Source organism: Embiotoca jacksoni, unplaced genomic scaffold, assembly GCF_022577435.1.
Source record: "Embiotoca jacksoni isolate LCO1_2020_lvr unplaced genomic scaffold, fEmbJac1.0.p SCAF_8, whole genome shotgun sequence".
In the NCBI taxonomy this organism is placed as follows: domain Eukaryota; kingdom Metazoa; phylum Chordata; class Actinopteri; family Embiotocidae; genus Embiotoca; species Embiotoca jacksoni.
The window spans coordinates 2,793,347-2,811,717 of NW_027185436.1; the positions used below are offsets into that span (position 1 = coordinate 2,793,347).

The following is an 18,371-nucleotide window of genomic DNA, read 5'->3' on the forward strand; positions in this document are numbered from 1 at the left end:
TGAAACTGCTCAAAGGGCTCACAGTAATTCTCTATTGTAATCATTCGAGCCACCTTTATTTCATTTTCCACCAACTTTATTAAAGTGCCAAAGAGCAGTGGCTGCCAGAGATATTATTCCACAGGACCATTTGCATAAAAAGCAACAGGGTGCTTTTTCTTGCCATGTGGGTCTCGGCAGAGCTCTGGTGAATATTTTTGATGTAGAAAGTAGAGGTATTCACTAATTTACTTTCCTAAATGGACACATGTTAATTAGATAAATCTCAGATGAATTGCAGTATCACAGCTATACATTATTGATGTATATGCCATTTGGATAGTGAGCAACTTCTGGATAGGTAGGCAGAAAGCCGTGCAATATTCATGAACCTGCCTCTTTAACGTCCTCTTAATATGTCAGAATGTAAAGAAAAGGTGTCATTTGAAGGATCACTGCTCTCCTGCTCTCACTTGATCAAATGGAACTTTTACTTGAAGGTGTCGCTGTAATTAGTGTCTCTGCAAGTGTGTGGAAAGTGGATGTGGAGGGAGTGGGTGGATGAATGCGTGTGTGCATGAATGTCAGATTCTTTTTTTCTTTGCAAATCTCATATTTCAAAAGTGTAAACCATCAGAGAAATTTAAAATAAGACTTTGAACCCACCTTATGGGTTTCGTAAACCTAAAAAGTTAAGGTATGATGAAATTGAAATGTAGGTGCTGACATGTTATACCTGGTAAATTCATTTTTTAGTACGAGTCAAATTCCACAATGAGCAGGGCTGCTTCCCTCAATACACTAACAAATAGTACATGTTAGGACTCTTACTTGTGTAGTACTTGAATTTCGATATTTGAATGAATCACACGCCAATATATCTGCAGCTTTAATTATTTTACCCAGAAATCAACCTGTCTTTGTGTCCTCTGTTTAACATAATCAATAAACACACTGATTCTTCTGTCCAGCAGCAGTAGTGAAAAATAAACCCTTTTGTGTGGTGTTCAGGAACAGCTGCAGCTTCCTCAGACACCTTAATAGGAATTTTTTATTTTTTTATGTCAGTGGCCCCGCCCCTTCCTCTATGGAGCCAAGATGGCGAACATTCAGGGTGGAAAGTGTCCAGCGTTTCACGCTTGGACCGTTTTGAGTGCATCATCCTGGTACTTGTTGTACACTGCATGTTTCTTTACTTCTGTACAGTGTGAACGCACTTGATTCACAAATTAGTGAAGCTTAAACTTGCCCTTTCACTCACTTCAAAAAAATTGTAATACAACTGTAAAATTAGATTTGTTTTTGTTGGGATTTATTTAGTGATTGTTCTGTATATATATAGGGTGCACCTTAACTGTAAGGTTGATCTTGACTGGGATAGGGGGGAGTGATATGAGGTAAGGCGATGAGGCCATTCTTTGGTAGGTAGTTCGGTTGTTCGTGTTTGTTCAGGAAGATGATTAAAGAAGCAGTGACAGAGATGAAGCTGTCCCTGTGCTTTTCTGAAACCATAGTCCAAAAAAGTTATCTCAAGAATCAGTTTCATCTATAGTTAACGCGACAGAGTTACCAGCGTTACACAACTCTAATGATCCCAGGGAAAACTTAAACAATATAACAGGATATAACTGTAAGGAAGTCTATGAATAAGAAATCAGCATATCAGCAGGTAATAAACATGACACAGTGGATAATTTAATCATGGCACGATGTCAAGAGGAACTGCCTGAATGATGCTGTGAAGAAAAAAAAGAAGCTTTGGTGTTCCTGTTTACTCAGTACAGAAAACCCGAGGGGAATAAAAGACTCTAAAATGCTACAGTACCTGAAATGAGACACAAACATGTGGTGATTTCCATCTATGAGCGTCGCATCATGATGTACAATTCTAGACGAGATCAAAGGACAACTCAGCTATTCACACCCTCGCTGATTTCTCTTGACACTCGGCAAGTCACCCACCTCCCTCCTCTTCTGTCTTTCGTGTATTCTTTAACTTTCTCTCTTCTTGAACTTTTCATATGCTGAGTAGAAAAAGGCATTTGAATGGATGCTTTAACAACTGTAGAGTTGAAAGTCCCCCACCCCTCCCTTCCTCCCTCCCACCCTCCGCCTGCCTGCCTTCACTGACAGCCGTTTTCAAAACCAAAATTGGGAATCCTCTCCCTTCTCTCGACATTCATTTTCACTTTTCCCTCACTGAACATCCACAAATCATTCGGGGAGAGGATAAAGGCATGCATGCAGGGAGATGAATGGTTTAATTTAGATTCAAATTGCATAAAGTGGGCTAATCGGAATAGCTGACAAAAGCTCTATGACGGAGAAGTGATAACCTGCAGGCTGCTTCCTTATTGCAGGAGATGGAAGTGAAGTGCTGGGCTGGTTTACAGGTCTAATTGCATGACTCAGTGTGGGGAGTGGGAGAGTGACATGGGAGGAAAGAACTCCTGTGGGATTTAACACTTAATGACGGTTACTTTGCATGATAAGTCAGAACTCGCAGCCTTCATTTTATGACTTTCCACGTCAGTTTTTCATGGAGGGAACAATCTTTTTCTTTCCTTTTCATACTTCTCTCACCTGTCTCCTTCAGGTTTCTGTCTGTTTGGACACTGAATAATGTCTTCTCTGCTGTTTGCATTGACTGATGTTCTCTGTGTTCTGTTTCTATTGGCTGGATTTTTCTGTATATGTAAGCTGTGGATCTTTTCTACAGATTGTCATTTTGCGCCCTCTGTCTTCTGTCTATTTTGCTCAGTTTCTTTGCACCTCTATGACATGTCCTTCGATGTCTCGCCTGCTTGCAGGGTTTATCTGCATCACTCAAACATAACTTTGTCGACACACCTGAGGTTAGGAATGTATATTTACATGTCTGTTTGCCTCCTAGGGCTTGTCTCATGAAGCAGGTTCAACTAAAGCCCCCCCATGAACAGGATTACCATCCCAGGGATGTGGGGAATTAAATTCACCGCAATTCTTCGACAAATTAACTCATAATTCTCGTTGACATTTTAACCGTTGTGAAATTACAGGATGTGGTCTGTAATGGGCACAGATGTTCAGCAGGGAAAAGAGAGCCGAAGGTGCAAGAAATGAGTAAAAAACTCTGTTCCTTTTCTGTGGTCTTTACATACAGAAATGTCCTTAAATCTACTCAGAAATTAAAGAAAAAAAAGACATGATTGAAAACATTTTTCTCCTTATTAGACTAATTCAGTCACAGCTGTCTGTAGATCAGAGGGTACATTGCAAACAGGAACTGCTAATAGCTTATTTGCCATAAATTTAATGATGCTAATTTACTAAGATATAAACAAATAAAGACTAAAACAAACATTCTCAAAAGATAATTAATTAAATTTGTGGCATCACATTGGTTCCCAAACAGACCTAGATTTTGGTGTTGGCATTTTTAGAAACATTTTTGACTTTTTATTTTCACACAACATTCACATTCTTTAAAAAAAAATTGAAGTGAAACAAAATGCAGATCCACTGTAAAATACAATAATGTATACACTAAAACAGGACCAACAGTTCACAGAAAAAGAGTAGGTAATTGCAGCCTTAATTATTATGAGGGTAAAAAAATTACCATATACTCTAGGAAGGATTAAAATGACGAGCACAATGTCAAAATCTCCCCACAGTCCAAATGGGCCTTGAGTCTGTCTTCGGGTTTCCTAACTTTGTTGTTCCTGGATAACTAGTATCACGAGGCTGGTCTTCAGCTGTCTCTCTTAACTCTGTGTTTTCCCATGTAGCTTTGAGGTTGTTCATATGAAAGAAATGAGAGGTTTAATTACAAGCAACATCATTAGAACCCTGAGTGAAGCACTTAATGTGATATGAAATGAAAAGGTGATACCTGTGATGAAATTCAGTTGTTGCAGCAGCAAAGACTTCAGTTTAGTGGGACGACATTTACAAAATATAACCAAACAACGTGAAAGGAATAAGATGCCGGAAATAAGATCAAAACGTTCAAAGGCTGCACATGGTATAAGACAGTAAATAAGTGTGTTAATTCATCGGTTTTGTAGAGTGAATTTTTTAGCGGCAAGAGTAAATTTGGAGTTTTTGACTCATGATGAACAAATTATTATTTGATCCACTTGAAAGAGTTAGAATAGATTAAACTAGGAGGAGAGGAAATAGGAGAAAGTAAAGGCTGATAAGGTCTATCTGACGGAAAGTTTGCGTTATAATTACAGAGGTAATTAACAGTGTGTGGATTATTTTTCTAATGAAGGACAAAGGAGGGTGTACTTTTATTTCCAATTATCCCACAAAGTCACCTCGTGTTATCCTGAGCTGCAGTGATGAAACACGTTACAGTGCGTTCAGGATCCTGTAGGATTGATGACTCAATTTTGCCAGTGGTCTGAGTGGATGTGGGCAGTTTCTGATCTGATCCTCTGAATTTAACCTGCAGCCGAGCAGGTTAGCTGTGCAGCATACGTTGCCATGCCACCCCCCCCCCCCCCCTCTTTAAACGTGAGCCAGCTGTGTGATAAAGAAAAACCTGAATAAATCTCCAAGACTTCCAATAATCCACTAATCCCGTTTCGTGGTACAGGCCCGTGGCTTTACTACGGCTCCTGTTATCAGTCCAAAAGATAATAAATGTATAAAAAAGAAGGCGGTATAGTCTATATGATGTCAGCACGAGATATGTATATATATCTTTTTTAAGTTGTTCCGACCCAGAAATCTGATTGGTCAACTGTACATTTGGAACGTGCTCAAATCAGAATAACAGCACACCCTGCTCATCACTAGAAATATCACTCCACCACCTCCATGGCAAATATATAATTGGAATTGAATTATATATAATATGCAATATAATGTTGTTTTTATTTGTTATAGGCCCATTAAATGTGACCCATTTGCCAAATCAGGTATTTTTTTGTCATTTTTTGTTTCTCTGAGAATAAGCGTGCGACTATGCGAAGCGCCGGCTAACTTGACCGGTTTGGTTTTAACACGACACGGTGCTAAAATCTTTAAAATACATGAGTCCATCGATATCTTTCTTCAGCAGATATCTTAGTGATACGATCGAACCAGCTAAGCAGTTTAGTGTTTCTATGTACTGTATTTATTCAGTTTGAGAAATGATCTTAGAAAGCAATCAAACGGATAGATCTCGTCTCTGTTGCTAGGGCCGTTGCTTAGGGTCGGACTACTTCCTGGAGTGGTAAAGAGTAAGAGTCTACTGACGTGACTGATTTTAGTTTAATTATTAGTCATACCCCATGTAATCGCATGGAAACGGAGATCGCACTAACAAAAAGTTGTATATTTTGATAGCGAATTGCCCCACAATATGAATACATTTTGATTACATATTTTATTTAGATGGTAACTTGTTGTAGAATCGCAATATTTAACTCTCACATGATTATCTTTGTACTTTCAGGTGATATCTCAAAACACACAAAACTTTTATGAGATGAAACTGACAAAGACAAATTGCACTACTAGCTCAATTATCCAAAACTTGATAGTGACATGACAGGTCTCCCAAAAGGAGACAGGCTGACTAACAGAAGCTCGTGATTATGGGAAGTTATTGGTTACTCTCAATTTAACACAAAGTACTTGTCTAAAAAGATTTTTTTTTAAAGTAATTATAAGTTTCTGTCAAAAAAAAAGGAACATAATCACTGACAGCTGTTGGGTGTGCATGTGGTACCACCCCCTCTCAGCTCAGTCCGAAGAACCAGGTCATTAAGCCTTGATTACATCCGACCTTAAATGGTTGAGCAGGTTTCATATCCAAAGCTGCATGAACTCAATTTGCTTAAAACCAATAATTTTTCCAAAAATGATTGACAAACCAATTAGCCAAGTTTGTATTTTAACCTGTATTTAGCCCACATTATTGTCCTTGATTGGTTATTATTTGCAGAAGTCAAAAAGTCCTCGTGGAGTTAACCTAAAGGATGTGTGATTGTATGATTTAGGGTGTTTTTATTTTTGGTTTCTTCATATGAGTACGATGACACCAATGATCAATTGTGCAAATTGCAAAATTGATTTAAATTCTGACAGTTGTGCAGCTATTATTCCATCTACAGTAAAAGTGATACTGTATATATCAGATATGTTATGACATGCTTCTGTGGATCAGGTTTATGCACAGGTCAATTTATTTGTACCCATAGGTAAATTTGGTTAGCAGTAGACGGGGGTGTCTATCATGACACATTCTACAAACAGCACAGACAATAGACAAAACATGATGAAAAAGTGCTGAGTGGTACAATAGTCAGAAAAATAGCAATACAAACCATCAAATAGGTAAAAACAAGAATAAAATGTAAACATCAAGGGAATATATATCGTGTCATCAGGTCAAATTGGTACTTTTTCCAGTATCTTAAAAATGAATTCCTACTTATCTCAGTTGTACTTTGGGCGAATTAGTAATCGTTAAAATTCTAAATGAAGAAGGTGAACATGGTAAACATGATACCTGTTGAGCTGTAATATACGCATGCAGTGTGCTGATGTAAGAAGCGCAAGTTAAACCTCATTGAGCTGCTAGTGTGGATGGAGCTTTGTGATGACAGATGTAACACTTAGTAAAACTCAGTAATGGATCAGGAGCAACACTGAAATATAAACACTTAATCCATTAAAAAGAAAAACAGGTAAATTACAAAGATATGTGTCTTTTCTCTTCTGGGATGTCACCCCTCTTCTTTTTTCTTTGTGTAGTTTTGTTGTCTTCTCTTCTCTTCCTGTCAGCAGTTGGTTTTTGTCTTGGTCTCCTGCCAGTAGCTCTGTAGTCATTTTAGGAACATGACACTCAGCCTGGCACACTGTATCAGGAGTACTTAATCCCATAATTATGTTGTTTCAGTACATCAATCTTATGGTGGCTGCGGGTGCTATCACACCTACAGTTTGTTTTGTGTGGTTACAAGAGACCAGGAGTGCAAAATGGCAAATTTAATGTTGGAGTCCTGCTAAATTAGAGCTAGTGCGGAGAGTCAGATGTTCATGTAGAGAGGAAAAAAATGATCATGAGATAATCTTAAATGCTCATCATCAGTCTGTGTTGTTCAGCGCTTTAATTATGTTACTGTAATCTATTTTTCTTGATGTACTTTCTCGCTTTCTTTCTCCTTGCCTTGTCCACCAGATTGAATTTCATTCCCGTTCAAGAGCTGGTGTGAACTTGCTGCTTTCAGCAGTGGGGTCTGCAGTGCGTGTAGGTGGGGAGAATAACGCTTTTGGTTTACTGGTAGGAGCAGAGAGAGTTTTCCAGATAAAGCAGTCATATCACTTACTCGACATGCAACATGTCTCGCATTGCGTTATTTTTTGGGGGATTTGGACTGTTCTGGGTGGTTGTGACCTTTGTGAATTTATTCTGACTGAAATCAAAAGATTACAACTTTTCTATACAGTATTGAAGTTGTACATTTTTACTACTCCCTGTTCAGACTGTTTTGGTGTAAATACCATTTTTTTAAACTAATTTTATTCATCAGTTTTGCTGTGTACACCTCTCGTCTCTCAATCTCATAGTTTGTCTTTTGTTGTCTTGTTTCCCTCAGAGCCAAGAAGAAGACCAAGCCCTTGAACCTTAAGATCCACAGCAGCGTGGGCAGCTGTGAGAATCTGCCCATGCAGCGGTCGCCCATCCACACCGAGCGATCCCTGCGATCCTTCTTCTTCCCCACTTTCATCCCGTCCACACCTCCCGTCCATGCCGAAACACCCTCTGCAAGTAAGTGAACTCATCTTTTTTTAATCAGCTCATACTCAGGCTTTTATGAAATGACATTTTTCCGCGCCCTTTAATATATCTCTTTTTATATTCTAATCCCTTCTGTCATCTGTTTAATTAGTTCTCCGGCAGTGTTTCATTTCTGGGATGTCATGCTGGTCTCAGCCAGGTCAAATCACGAAGTCTAGTTCACACTGGGTTTGACTGCACTTTGGCTGAGAGATTATCTGCATTTGTAGCACAAAATGTGTCTTTTTTTCAAGGATAAAGCACTCTGACCCTGTCCAATACATCTTTGAATTTTTCTTACCTTTGTCCAAAAATCAGCTTTGCAACAGTTGTCTAACTGTGTCGTGACCTTGACATGTGGGAAAACCATTCCTGACTATATTTGTTCTCACCAATATAATTCTTTTTGGTTAAAAAATACTTAAGTGCAGCTCTGGCGGAAAATGCAACAAATGAAGAATCCGGCTGTGCCATAATGACCGGAGGTGGTGTGTTGCTGCACGTTGGCACCCTTATTGGCTGATACATCATGGGCATACTGCGGAAGCCATTAGACTGAGGAGGAGATGGGGAAAGGCAGAGACATAGAGAGTAATGGAAGCCTTGTCAATGAAAGGAGTGATGAATGTATGTCACTCCGTTGCAGACCTTGACTAACCGTATGCAGGGCACAGCCGTGCATATTTGTCAGTGGAAGCATGACATGGAATAATCACACATTATGTGCATGAGAGGAGGAAGAGAGACAAAAGGTGCACTTAGATTACAGAAGACATGTTGAGATGACAAGTAATTATTTTCGTACATGTGAATTTAGTCTCACTTGCTACTTGCATGTGTGTTAAGAACAGCAATACAACTACACATTTGTGTTGCTCAGCCTAAACCATAGAGAACAGTTTTTTCAGCCGCATTTTCCACTAAGGTTCTCTTCACAAAGGGTTAATGGCTTTGATTATCGTTTTTAGTCATTTAATCGTTCAACAAGTTGTTAACAAGGACAACGTTATAAAAATCTCTCAGGATAGTGTTTATCTAGCAGAATTACTTGAACTTTGACCTTTTGAAAAAGCTATAGAGAATCTGGATCAAAATTAATTTATCAAGAAGTATAAGACAATTTTTACCTTCTTACAATTAAAGAGGGATTATTGTTAAAAAACAACTAGTTATTATTAACTTATTATTATTATTATACAAAATTATTGGTAATAAAAATGACTTACATTCTATTTCTGTTGGCTTAATAGAAAGTGACTAACTTGTGCCTTTATTAATAAATATTTTGAACATTTATAGATGTTGGACACTGGCTTAACTGGGAAATGATTTATTATTTATTAATAAAACTACATGGTACAGTTTTCTAGTTTCTTTATCTTCTCCCATATATGATGATATACCATATGTGTGCTTCTCAGTACAATTTATGCTCTCTCAAAGTCATACCAGATAATAACTAGAGCATGGCTGGTACTGGAATTTGTATTATAATAAACAATCAAAACTTTTGATATCAATAAATTGGCCAATATTTTGCCAAAACAAACAAATTGGAAGTTTCTTGCTTTTACTTTTTAGTTAATTTTTAGCAAACTACTAAACACCTTTATTGTTATCTTACAGTCACAGCACTCGGTCAAAGTTAGGTCTTGCTTTTATGCAGAAAATAGTTGGCAGTGACTTGAAACATGGCACATGGCAGGTTTACTTTATTAACATTTAACTAGGTGTTTTTGTTGCCTAAACCAAAACATCTCCTGTTAAAGCTACTTATATCCCGACTTCAGTTCAAACATAAATGTATTCATTCAATTTAAAAAACCTAAAGGCTGGCAGGAATTACACCAACCTCCAACACAATTGGAAAAAACAATGACAGTATGTTGTTGCTGTGCTGATATGTTATTGAAGACAACATCATATTTTTAAACAACAGCATGCATTTTTTCTGAATATGTATGTTAAGAAATTTCTATATGCTACAATTCAATTATCACTTTATGAAATACTTTTGCACTTAAAACGTGAAACAAAAGTTGTCCAATTAATAGTGTGTAAAATTTGTATGCAGTGTATAATCTATTGCACAGCTTGTACATGCACATAGGTAATTAAATTGAATAAGTAGAATACGTGAAACTCAGTTAAGCATTCGAATATACCACTTTTTCATTTCACATGTTTACATTAGATAAAAAACAAAAAAACAAATGAAATCCAATACTGTTGAATACTGTTGAAAAGTGGGATTTTGTGGAACTTCGTCACTCTTCCACCCCCATTAAGAGATAAAAAAAATAGAAGAATTTAAATCTGAATCAGTGTAAAAATGAATAAAGACACAAAGGTAGATCACAAGGCTGTAAATCATCTGAGTCGTTTCCAATGTCCACCCTTGTATGTGTTGTGGGAGTACAAATAATAAAAAAAAAAAGCCTCAGATGGATTGTCCAGGTTAACGGCGTCCACTTTAGGGTACATTGCAGATATACTTCTTACGTAGACAGAGTTTTTAGGAGTCGGGGGAAGTACACAGCATTTTATTTTTTATCCTGCTGTACTAGAAAGCATTATTAGACACGGTGGGTATCACAGCTTGGTTTGGAAACCTGCCTGTATACACACAATCCAAAAATAAGTCATTCGCCGTGGACATCTCTGAAGGTTGAAGGAGTCATAAAGCTTCGTACAACCTTCAGGCTCTCTAGGAGGAGTCGGCGGGCTCAGACATATCACCTGTGATTTCACACTTCAACGTGAGCTTCAAGCCTCAGGCGTGCCTTGCGGGTTTCCTAAATACAGGTTAGACTGCTGGACAGACTGTTTGTACTGGTGTCGATTACAGAAAAATGCTGAGGGCGACATCCAAGCTGTGACTGTTTAGGTATGGCCTTATGTGTGTTTTCTTAGATTAGTGCAGTAACTGATCTGTCAGTGTCTTTTAGACTGTTTCTTTTTACTACAGCAGCACACGATTTAGAAGAACTCGACGCTGGCTGAGAAAATAAGGATGACTTCTGTCTTTTCTTTTTTTTAATTGACTGTAGTCTTTTACAAAAAGTCAGTGTGATCACTGTCTTTATTGTTGTAGCTTCAATATTTAACTAAATCTGATAGTTGACACACGACAAAATATATCTTGATAATAGAAAAGTAGAAGATTGAAAACATCTCATCACTCACTGTGTAAAGAAAAAGGAAATGTTTCCTGAGTTGCCACAAAGCGCTCCACTTCTTATTTTAGGAACGACTTGTGTGTGTGTTTGCGTCTGGACGCTTGTGTGAGCATTTAGAGGAGTGTGTGTGTGCCCTGTCAGCAAGGCTAAACATCCGTCCTGTGTCTATGTTTGGGATTATGGTATCGTTGCCATCTCGTACGTCAGGGCCCTCCGGCCAGCAGCATTATCACTCATCGCTCTAGTCGTCTGAATCAAAAACACGCGCAGGATACACAAGACTGGCAGAGGTAACCAAGACCAAACGCTGTCTGCCCGGGATGAATCAGTGCCCACTCCGAGCGGAGACGTCAGCGCCTTCCTGAGAGTTTTTTTTTTTTTTGGCTTTCCACCTGGAGACACTGCTTGTGATAGACCGGTTATGATATGATAGATTACAAAAATAATTTAGACTACAGTAGTCTATCTTTGCTCGGGCAGTTTTTGTAACATTGTTGGGCTCTGGAGAAAAGAAGGTGATGGTTTTGTTGTAAATCTTCAGATAACTTATAATGTGGGATGATGCTGAGTGTAAAGAACAAGGCTTATTCTATATTTTCCTTAATGTTAAGCCCTTAGAAAAAACTAACAACACATACGTCCATCTCTTAAAAGTAAAATTTACCACTTTTCATGTGGATGCCCAATCAGTTTTGATGGTAAATGTTGTCAAATGAAGCAATAAATTCCTCAATAAATTCTCTGTCTGTAAAACTTGTTTTTCCTGCACCATCATACAGCGACGTAGTTGGTGGTGGATAAGCGACAGACTAATTGCGCTCTAGATACCGCACAAAAACAAAACCTTGTTCTCTTGGCTTGTACTTGAACAAGCTACATTTCCAACAGCAAAAATGGCATCGAAAAATATATATGAGTAAAATATGGACAAGGATGCACTTTACAGTGTTTTGACTGATTTGATATTTAGCCACAGTACACGATCAAAGAAATGCAGCACAATAAGGGTGACTCTGCGGGATTGTTATCTGTATACAACAGGACTTGACAACCCTTTTGCCAAGTAGTTTATCCCATTTGCCATAGTACTGACTAAGAAACTTGACTGGCAGGGACCACCAAGGAACTGAGCTGCAGAGAACAATCAGGAACAGCATTGGTAGTTTGTTGGATGTTTGTGAACTGTTCCTAACACATTTAGATTTTTTCTACAGATCCGACTAAATGGCTGACATAATCTCGATCAACACAAGAACTTCACTTTACATCTAAGAGAGCATTTTAATTATTTATAATCAGACCTATTGGAGTTAGAAAACCCTGATTAAAAATCAACAGCAGATCTGACAAACTAATCAGCGATCCGGTTCTCGTTGAACACGTCTTCAAAGGCGCTACACATGGGAAACACACACAGGTGACTACACTTATTTTTCACAATACTGTGTGTGTGTGTGTGTGTGTGTGTGCACAAAGTCAGCTTGTCTGACATCAACTTGGCTGTGTCCAGAATTTGTTCACTAATCCACAACTGCCTATATAATAGCATGCTCTGTAGCATACATCAGAAAACTGAGATTTAGGACAGTGACTGTATGAATCATTGTTTTTTGTGGCGTCACTGACAGATGTAGCATACATTCAATAGGTACTACGTTTTTATTGGATTTCACTGCAGATATTTGACTCTTCTCAACAGGAGAAGAATGGCTGAAATTATTTTTGTTAACGATGCCTCACTTTCAGTAAGTGACACAGAAAGCACAGCCAGTGGGCCAACATGCACAATATTAGGACCCTGGAATTGGCTCACCTAAATGAAATGCCTTCATTATTTATGTTGTTAATTACACCTGTTCTTTTCCTGCCAAAACGTCTCCAGCAAAAAAGGTCCAATTGTAGCATCACATTATCACCAGCATGTCTCTTATCAGCCAAAGTAAACAACACCCGTGAGGGCATAATGTCGCTCTTTGGACCCGAGCACAGATAACACACCTGAGGTATGATTGTTGGTTTATGGATGTTTTTATTTATTCATAGCACAATGTTGACAAAAATGACTGATCTAACTGGTCTAACTAACCTGACCACAGACAGGGGCCGTGAACTAGTTAATGACTAAAGGTGGAGCAGGACTCAGAGCAGACTTGACATTTCCAAGGTTCAGCAACAAGGAGCTGGAACAACATCATAAAATGCAATAGGGAAGAGAGATGTTGGAACTGTTTTCTGGGAGGCTGAGCAGTAAATGGGAGGAGATGTCATGGGGTCCAACATTGCAGTCCAACACAGCAGTACTGATTAGTCTGAGCTTTAATGAGCTCGACCCCAGGCATTCATTTCAAATCTCTAGTAATTTGTGAAGTATACAGCTGTCAAGAAAAGTAGAACATAAGATTTAGATGTTTGAAAGGAGCATTATGAAAGTAAAAGATGGCTTATATCAAATAGGCATAGCCTGTGTCACACATACTCATATCAATCATGAAACCTTAATAAAATATTTGATAAAAAGTGCAAAACCAAAAGTCAATAGGCAAAATTACTGGAATGAGAGACCCCCTCTTAATGAAGGCTAGATATTCATATAGTCGTATAACCCAAAATGACTTGTGTTAAACAATACATGAGGCTGAATGAAAAAAAAAATTGAAAATAAAACAATATGTACCTGTTGCTCAGCTGCTGCATGGAACCTATTTGAACACTTTTCAGAACTTTTACTTTGTAGCTTCAGATCTTGGAGGTGTTGTTTCTGTTTTTCTCTGCGACACTGGCGCGAACTGTCAACTTGTCTGATTTAATCCCACTTGCTGGTTAATCACGTCAACGTGCGCCCGGTTGTTGAGACTACTTTCGATGGAAAGGGTGCCCGAAAAGTCTCTAAAGGTCGCCAGATGATGTCACGCTCTGGTTTGAATAATTGTGGTGTCATCGTTTCGTATTTTTATTTCATTCATTTTCATTTTTATTAATTTCACCTGGTTACTTCTCTACTACTCTCTGATAAATAAACAAATAAAACTGTTCTCATTTACAGATTTTTGTGTGAACTAAAGACTGAGACATGCCTTATGAGGACAACATGTGAAGAGGCAGTCACTTTCAAGCCATTTCTAGCCTGCGCCGCATTTTTATAACAAAAGCATTACACACATCATTTAGCGACAATGGCAGCGCTGAGATTTTGGCTGTATTAACAAATTTTTTCAAGGTGACAGAACATCTTTCTCATTTGTTCTCTCACACAGCACACAGCTTCTCTGCTGTCTCACTAAACAGAGCAGATGCAGAGAAGGTGTGGCTCTCACTGCCGGGGCAGTACTGGCGACTCCTTGTCCTGAAGGTCCCGAGGTTTGTTGCCAGGGTCTTTTTTGAAAAAAGTTGTTCAAGGGGTCTAAAAAGTCGATAAATCTAGTGACAAAGTCGTTATGTCTGGCAACACCGGACCGCACAAACATGAGCATCATAAATTCTCTTCACATCACTCGTCTGCGATCATTTATATTTAATGTTGTGTGGAAATATAAAAGGCAGAAATGAAAGTCAGATTAATGTAAGCACCAAAAAAAACCCCACATTTATTCTGGTGAAGAGAAGCTGTCGATAGTTGGGTCTGTCGCACCCTGCATCCCTACTTCCAACGTCTATGATGGGGAAGACAGGCATCCAACCTGAACCACAGAGCAACAAGACAACAGAGAGATTCTTGCTTGTTAAATTCTTTATTCAAATTTCTGATACACCAACATAAACAAATGCCCGCAGACAAAGAACATCTAATGCCAACACAGAGATTCAGTAAGTGTGCTGTTTCACTGGTATACACGGGTATACCTACTCTCGTGTTCATTTTCTGTTTGCTTACATTGATGCAGCTGCAACAGAAAGTTTAGAAAATAATTTTATGTTTTGAAAGCATAATTTGTCTTATTTTTTTAGGTGTTGTTGACCATCATGGTCCACTTGAATAATAAATATTCAGTCTTCTGTGTTTTTGCTCTTGCTGCAGGGTGTTATGAGATGTCATTGTTTGTCCGATCTGAAAAGTTATGGTGCCCGCAGAGGGACGTTTTCCTGGGCAGCTCACCTCGAGCACCTCGGGCTGTTTGCGCTCACACAGTTGGAGTAGACAGACGCCCCAGCTTGTGATGATGCCTTGTGTCCACTTGGAGATCCAGAACCAGCGCTGGCGTTCGACCAACACACACACCTGCTGCAAAACCCGTGTGTGTGTGTGTGTGTGTGTGTGTGTGTGTGTGTGTGTGTGTGTGCGTGTGTAAGATGGTGAGAGAGCACGTGTGTGGGAGTCTGAGAGTGTGTGCTTGTGGATATAAATGGCTTAAATGTTCTTTGTGCACAACTCACTCTTTATATTTCTACATGTGTTTCAGTGACGTTACCCGCTCTCCCAAACCTTGTATAGATGCTTTGCAGTTGCGTCACAGATCTCCTAGCAACCAAATGTGGTACCACAATGGAGATCCCTTTGAGAATTGGCAAATAAATAATGGCTGTAAATAAGATTTAAAATAGGGCGAGGGAAAATAGCTGCAGTTGAGCTCGTCATCAAGTCAGCATTTCAGCAAATACATACAGTTTTATGGGAATGTTTGGAGTTCAGCCATCGCTCCATAGGTATGATGAGATGGATGTTGACATGTTGACTCAGACACAAAGAGAATATTCATCTTTTGTGTCTTTGTGTCTACCAGAAAAATAGAAAGGAATCTCACCTTTTGACCCGTTTTGTTTCGACTTCTGTTTGCTGGTTATAATACTTAAAAAGCCCTCAAAACCACATATTTATAATCTCATTGGCTAACGAATAATCAGATTGCAGTAATGTCAACTATACCACTGCAATTGTCAAATTAAACCATAGCTATTAAATGCTGCCATGAAAGAACACATTTACTTTGTCACTGACAAATGATGAGTTTTCCTCCATATTTTGTTCTGTTTTGTCCAGTTAACCCAGACAGGTCTATGTAATACAAGGACCTGGATTTTTAAAATGTACTACTTTGTCCTGCAACATCAACCCACCACTAAAGAAGGAAATGTTTACCCGATGGTAAATGTTTTGCAAGTGGAACTTAATTTACTCTCTCTCTCTGGCACAGAGCTTTTCCATCAAGCTCTCAGTCCAACTAATTAAACCCTGCGGATGAGGTCATAAACAGCAGTCAGATCAGAGGTGGACTGGTCAATGGTTGCTATGTTGGTTCCAAGGAAAGTAGGGCAGGGGTTAGACACAATGTCACAAGTCAGAGGGTGTCTTCTCAAACACTGCTGCTGCTGCGTCTTCACTCCATTGCTGCAAGAGATACCACTGATCTTACTGACAGCTCTGCTATTCTACGTGGGTGAATCAAAAAGTAATGAGGCTGCCCCTGCTGTGTGCGACTGGAGTGCAGCACCAAGCAGGGGGAAGCTATTACCTGTGTGAGTATGTGTTCCAAGTTGTGTTGCTTGATTACCATCAGCACCTGTGTTACAGTTGTTCTTGTGACCACTGGTGCCTTTGGGGTTTCACCATTGACCTGAAACTTGAGCAGAGAGCGCACATTAAAGTTTCGTTAAAATTTTGGGGGAAACAGAAACAAGTCACAGGGAGCTTAAAGCAGTAAGAGTGGTCGGGAGCAATGACTGTGTGCTGGCGCGGCGTTTTGTTGGACGATCAAACTGCCATGTCTCTGTTGCTGATTTTCAGAGGTTGACACAAAATACGACGTGTACTCTCCACTCAAGTCAATGATGTCATTGGAAATATGCACGCAAAAAAATCACAAGAATTACATGGTCACAAAAATCCATGTAACTCAGGTTTGAAGGTTGATCAAGCATCGTAACTTGGAATACTTACTCACGGACGTTACAGCTTCCCCTTGCTTCATGCATGTCACGGTACTGCACTTGATTCGCATGCAACAGGAGCAGTCTCATAAGTCTTTGATCCATCTTCGTAAACAAACTGGTTCAATAGCCAGCTGCTCATCAGTGTAGTGGAACAAAGCCCCAGATTTGTGTCAATTTCAACAAGCCACTAAAGTTATCCTTTCCAAATTACAGAGTACAACTAGAGCCACTGAAACATAATTCCAGTTCACCGTAGGATCTTGATTTAGCATGTTTTTCATTTTGATGAGACAGAAGAGCACAGATGAGTAATGAGACAGCAAATTTGTGTATTTACCAAAACAATTAGCTGTTTGTCATCAAAGCTATGGACCTCTCCATCTAGCTGTCAGAGGGTGCATTCACCTTACCGTATAGCGTCAGATTGGCCTCACCACCAAAACCTGCTCTGCCTGTTGGTCGGTTTGCTCGTCTGCATGCTCAGAGCCGTTTGAGTTCGCCAACTGAGGAAGTCTCCACCGAGCCATAAGGCCTCCAGGCATCATCTGCTCTCCTATCCCTCCTCCCTCTGTCTTGTTGGCACACTTAAAGCGCCAGTTTTAAAAGACTCCCAGTCTCTACAAGGCCGTGTAGAGGTACTTGTTTCATCCAGGGTAATTGTTATTTTTCCCGCTCTGTGATTGCTATTGTCAGTTTATCGCAGGGATTTTGTGTGTGTTTTTTGTAAATGTGTGTGTGTTCTTGCTCGTCAAAGATGACAGCACAATATTCTGCAAAAAAAAAAAGGCTGATCGGCGTGTAGCTGTTGCCATAGCAACTGTGCAACCTGGCTTTGTCTCTTGTTCATCAGAAGTGTTTTTTTTTTTTTTTCTTACACAGGGATAGATAGAAAAACCCTTGTCTATTTCCACCTCTCTCTTAGTTCAATTCTTGCTGCCACTCCAAACAAGTACTTGTTCCATTGTGTACTTTCACCTCATGGAGCTCATTAAAACAGAAAGGAGGACGGACGGAGGAGAATACCGTGTGCAACAGCCTGTAACATTTCACTCATATAATAGTAAAGTACAATAATGCAGCACATTGTGCAGCAGACGCCCACACAATTTCACATCCCTGTTGACTTTTTCTGCTGCTCTGCACAGTTCACTGTATGTAAACCATCACGTCAGACTCTCATCTTGTCAAACAGGCCTCGGCATCTCATCGAGGCTTTCTGTAGCATTTGTTTGTTATTCAAGTCTCAGGTTATTGTTATTATTATCTCCTGATTATACCGTGCCAGTTGTGTGTGCCGCTGATTGCATTTCAACCATTTGATTGAAGCTTTTATCTAAACTGCCAAAGTGCTCCCTTCTGCCCGTGGAGCAGCGCGACCTTGATGATTCTGCTAATGATGAGAGTAGGTGTGAGTGAGATGACTTGTGCTGAAAATGAGATTGATTAGTTTTGTGTGTGGCATTTTTTTCCACGTTGTTTGTATCTTGTTGTTTTTAATTGTCACGCGCTTCACGCTTTTCTCCTTTACCCGCAGGAAAAAACATAGATGGGGAATAGCAGTGTTTAGTGCTCAGTCAATCAGTTGG

At 39.3% G+C, this 18,371-nt stretch overlaps 1 protein-coding gene across 1 annotated transcript in view; it reads left to right on the forward strand.

Moving 5' to 3' along the window:
* ksr2 (kinase suppressor of ras 2) overlaps window positions 1–18,371 on the forward strand; it is a 105,431-nt gene that overhangs the window by 47,761 nt on the left and 39,299 nt on the right. Inside the window, 1 exon segment of the mRNA XM_069138386.1 lies at window positions 7,560–7,732. Coding sequence (XP_068994487.1) covers window positions 7,560–7,732 — 173 coding nt within the window.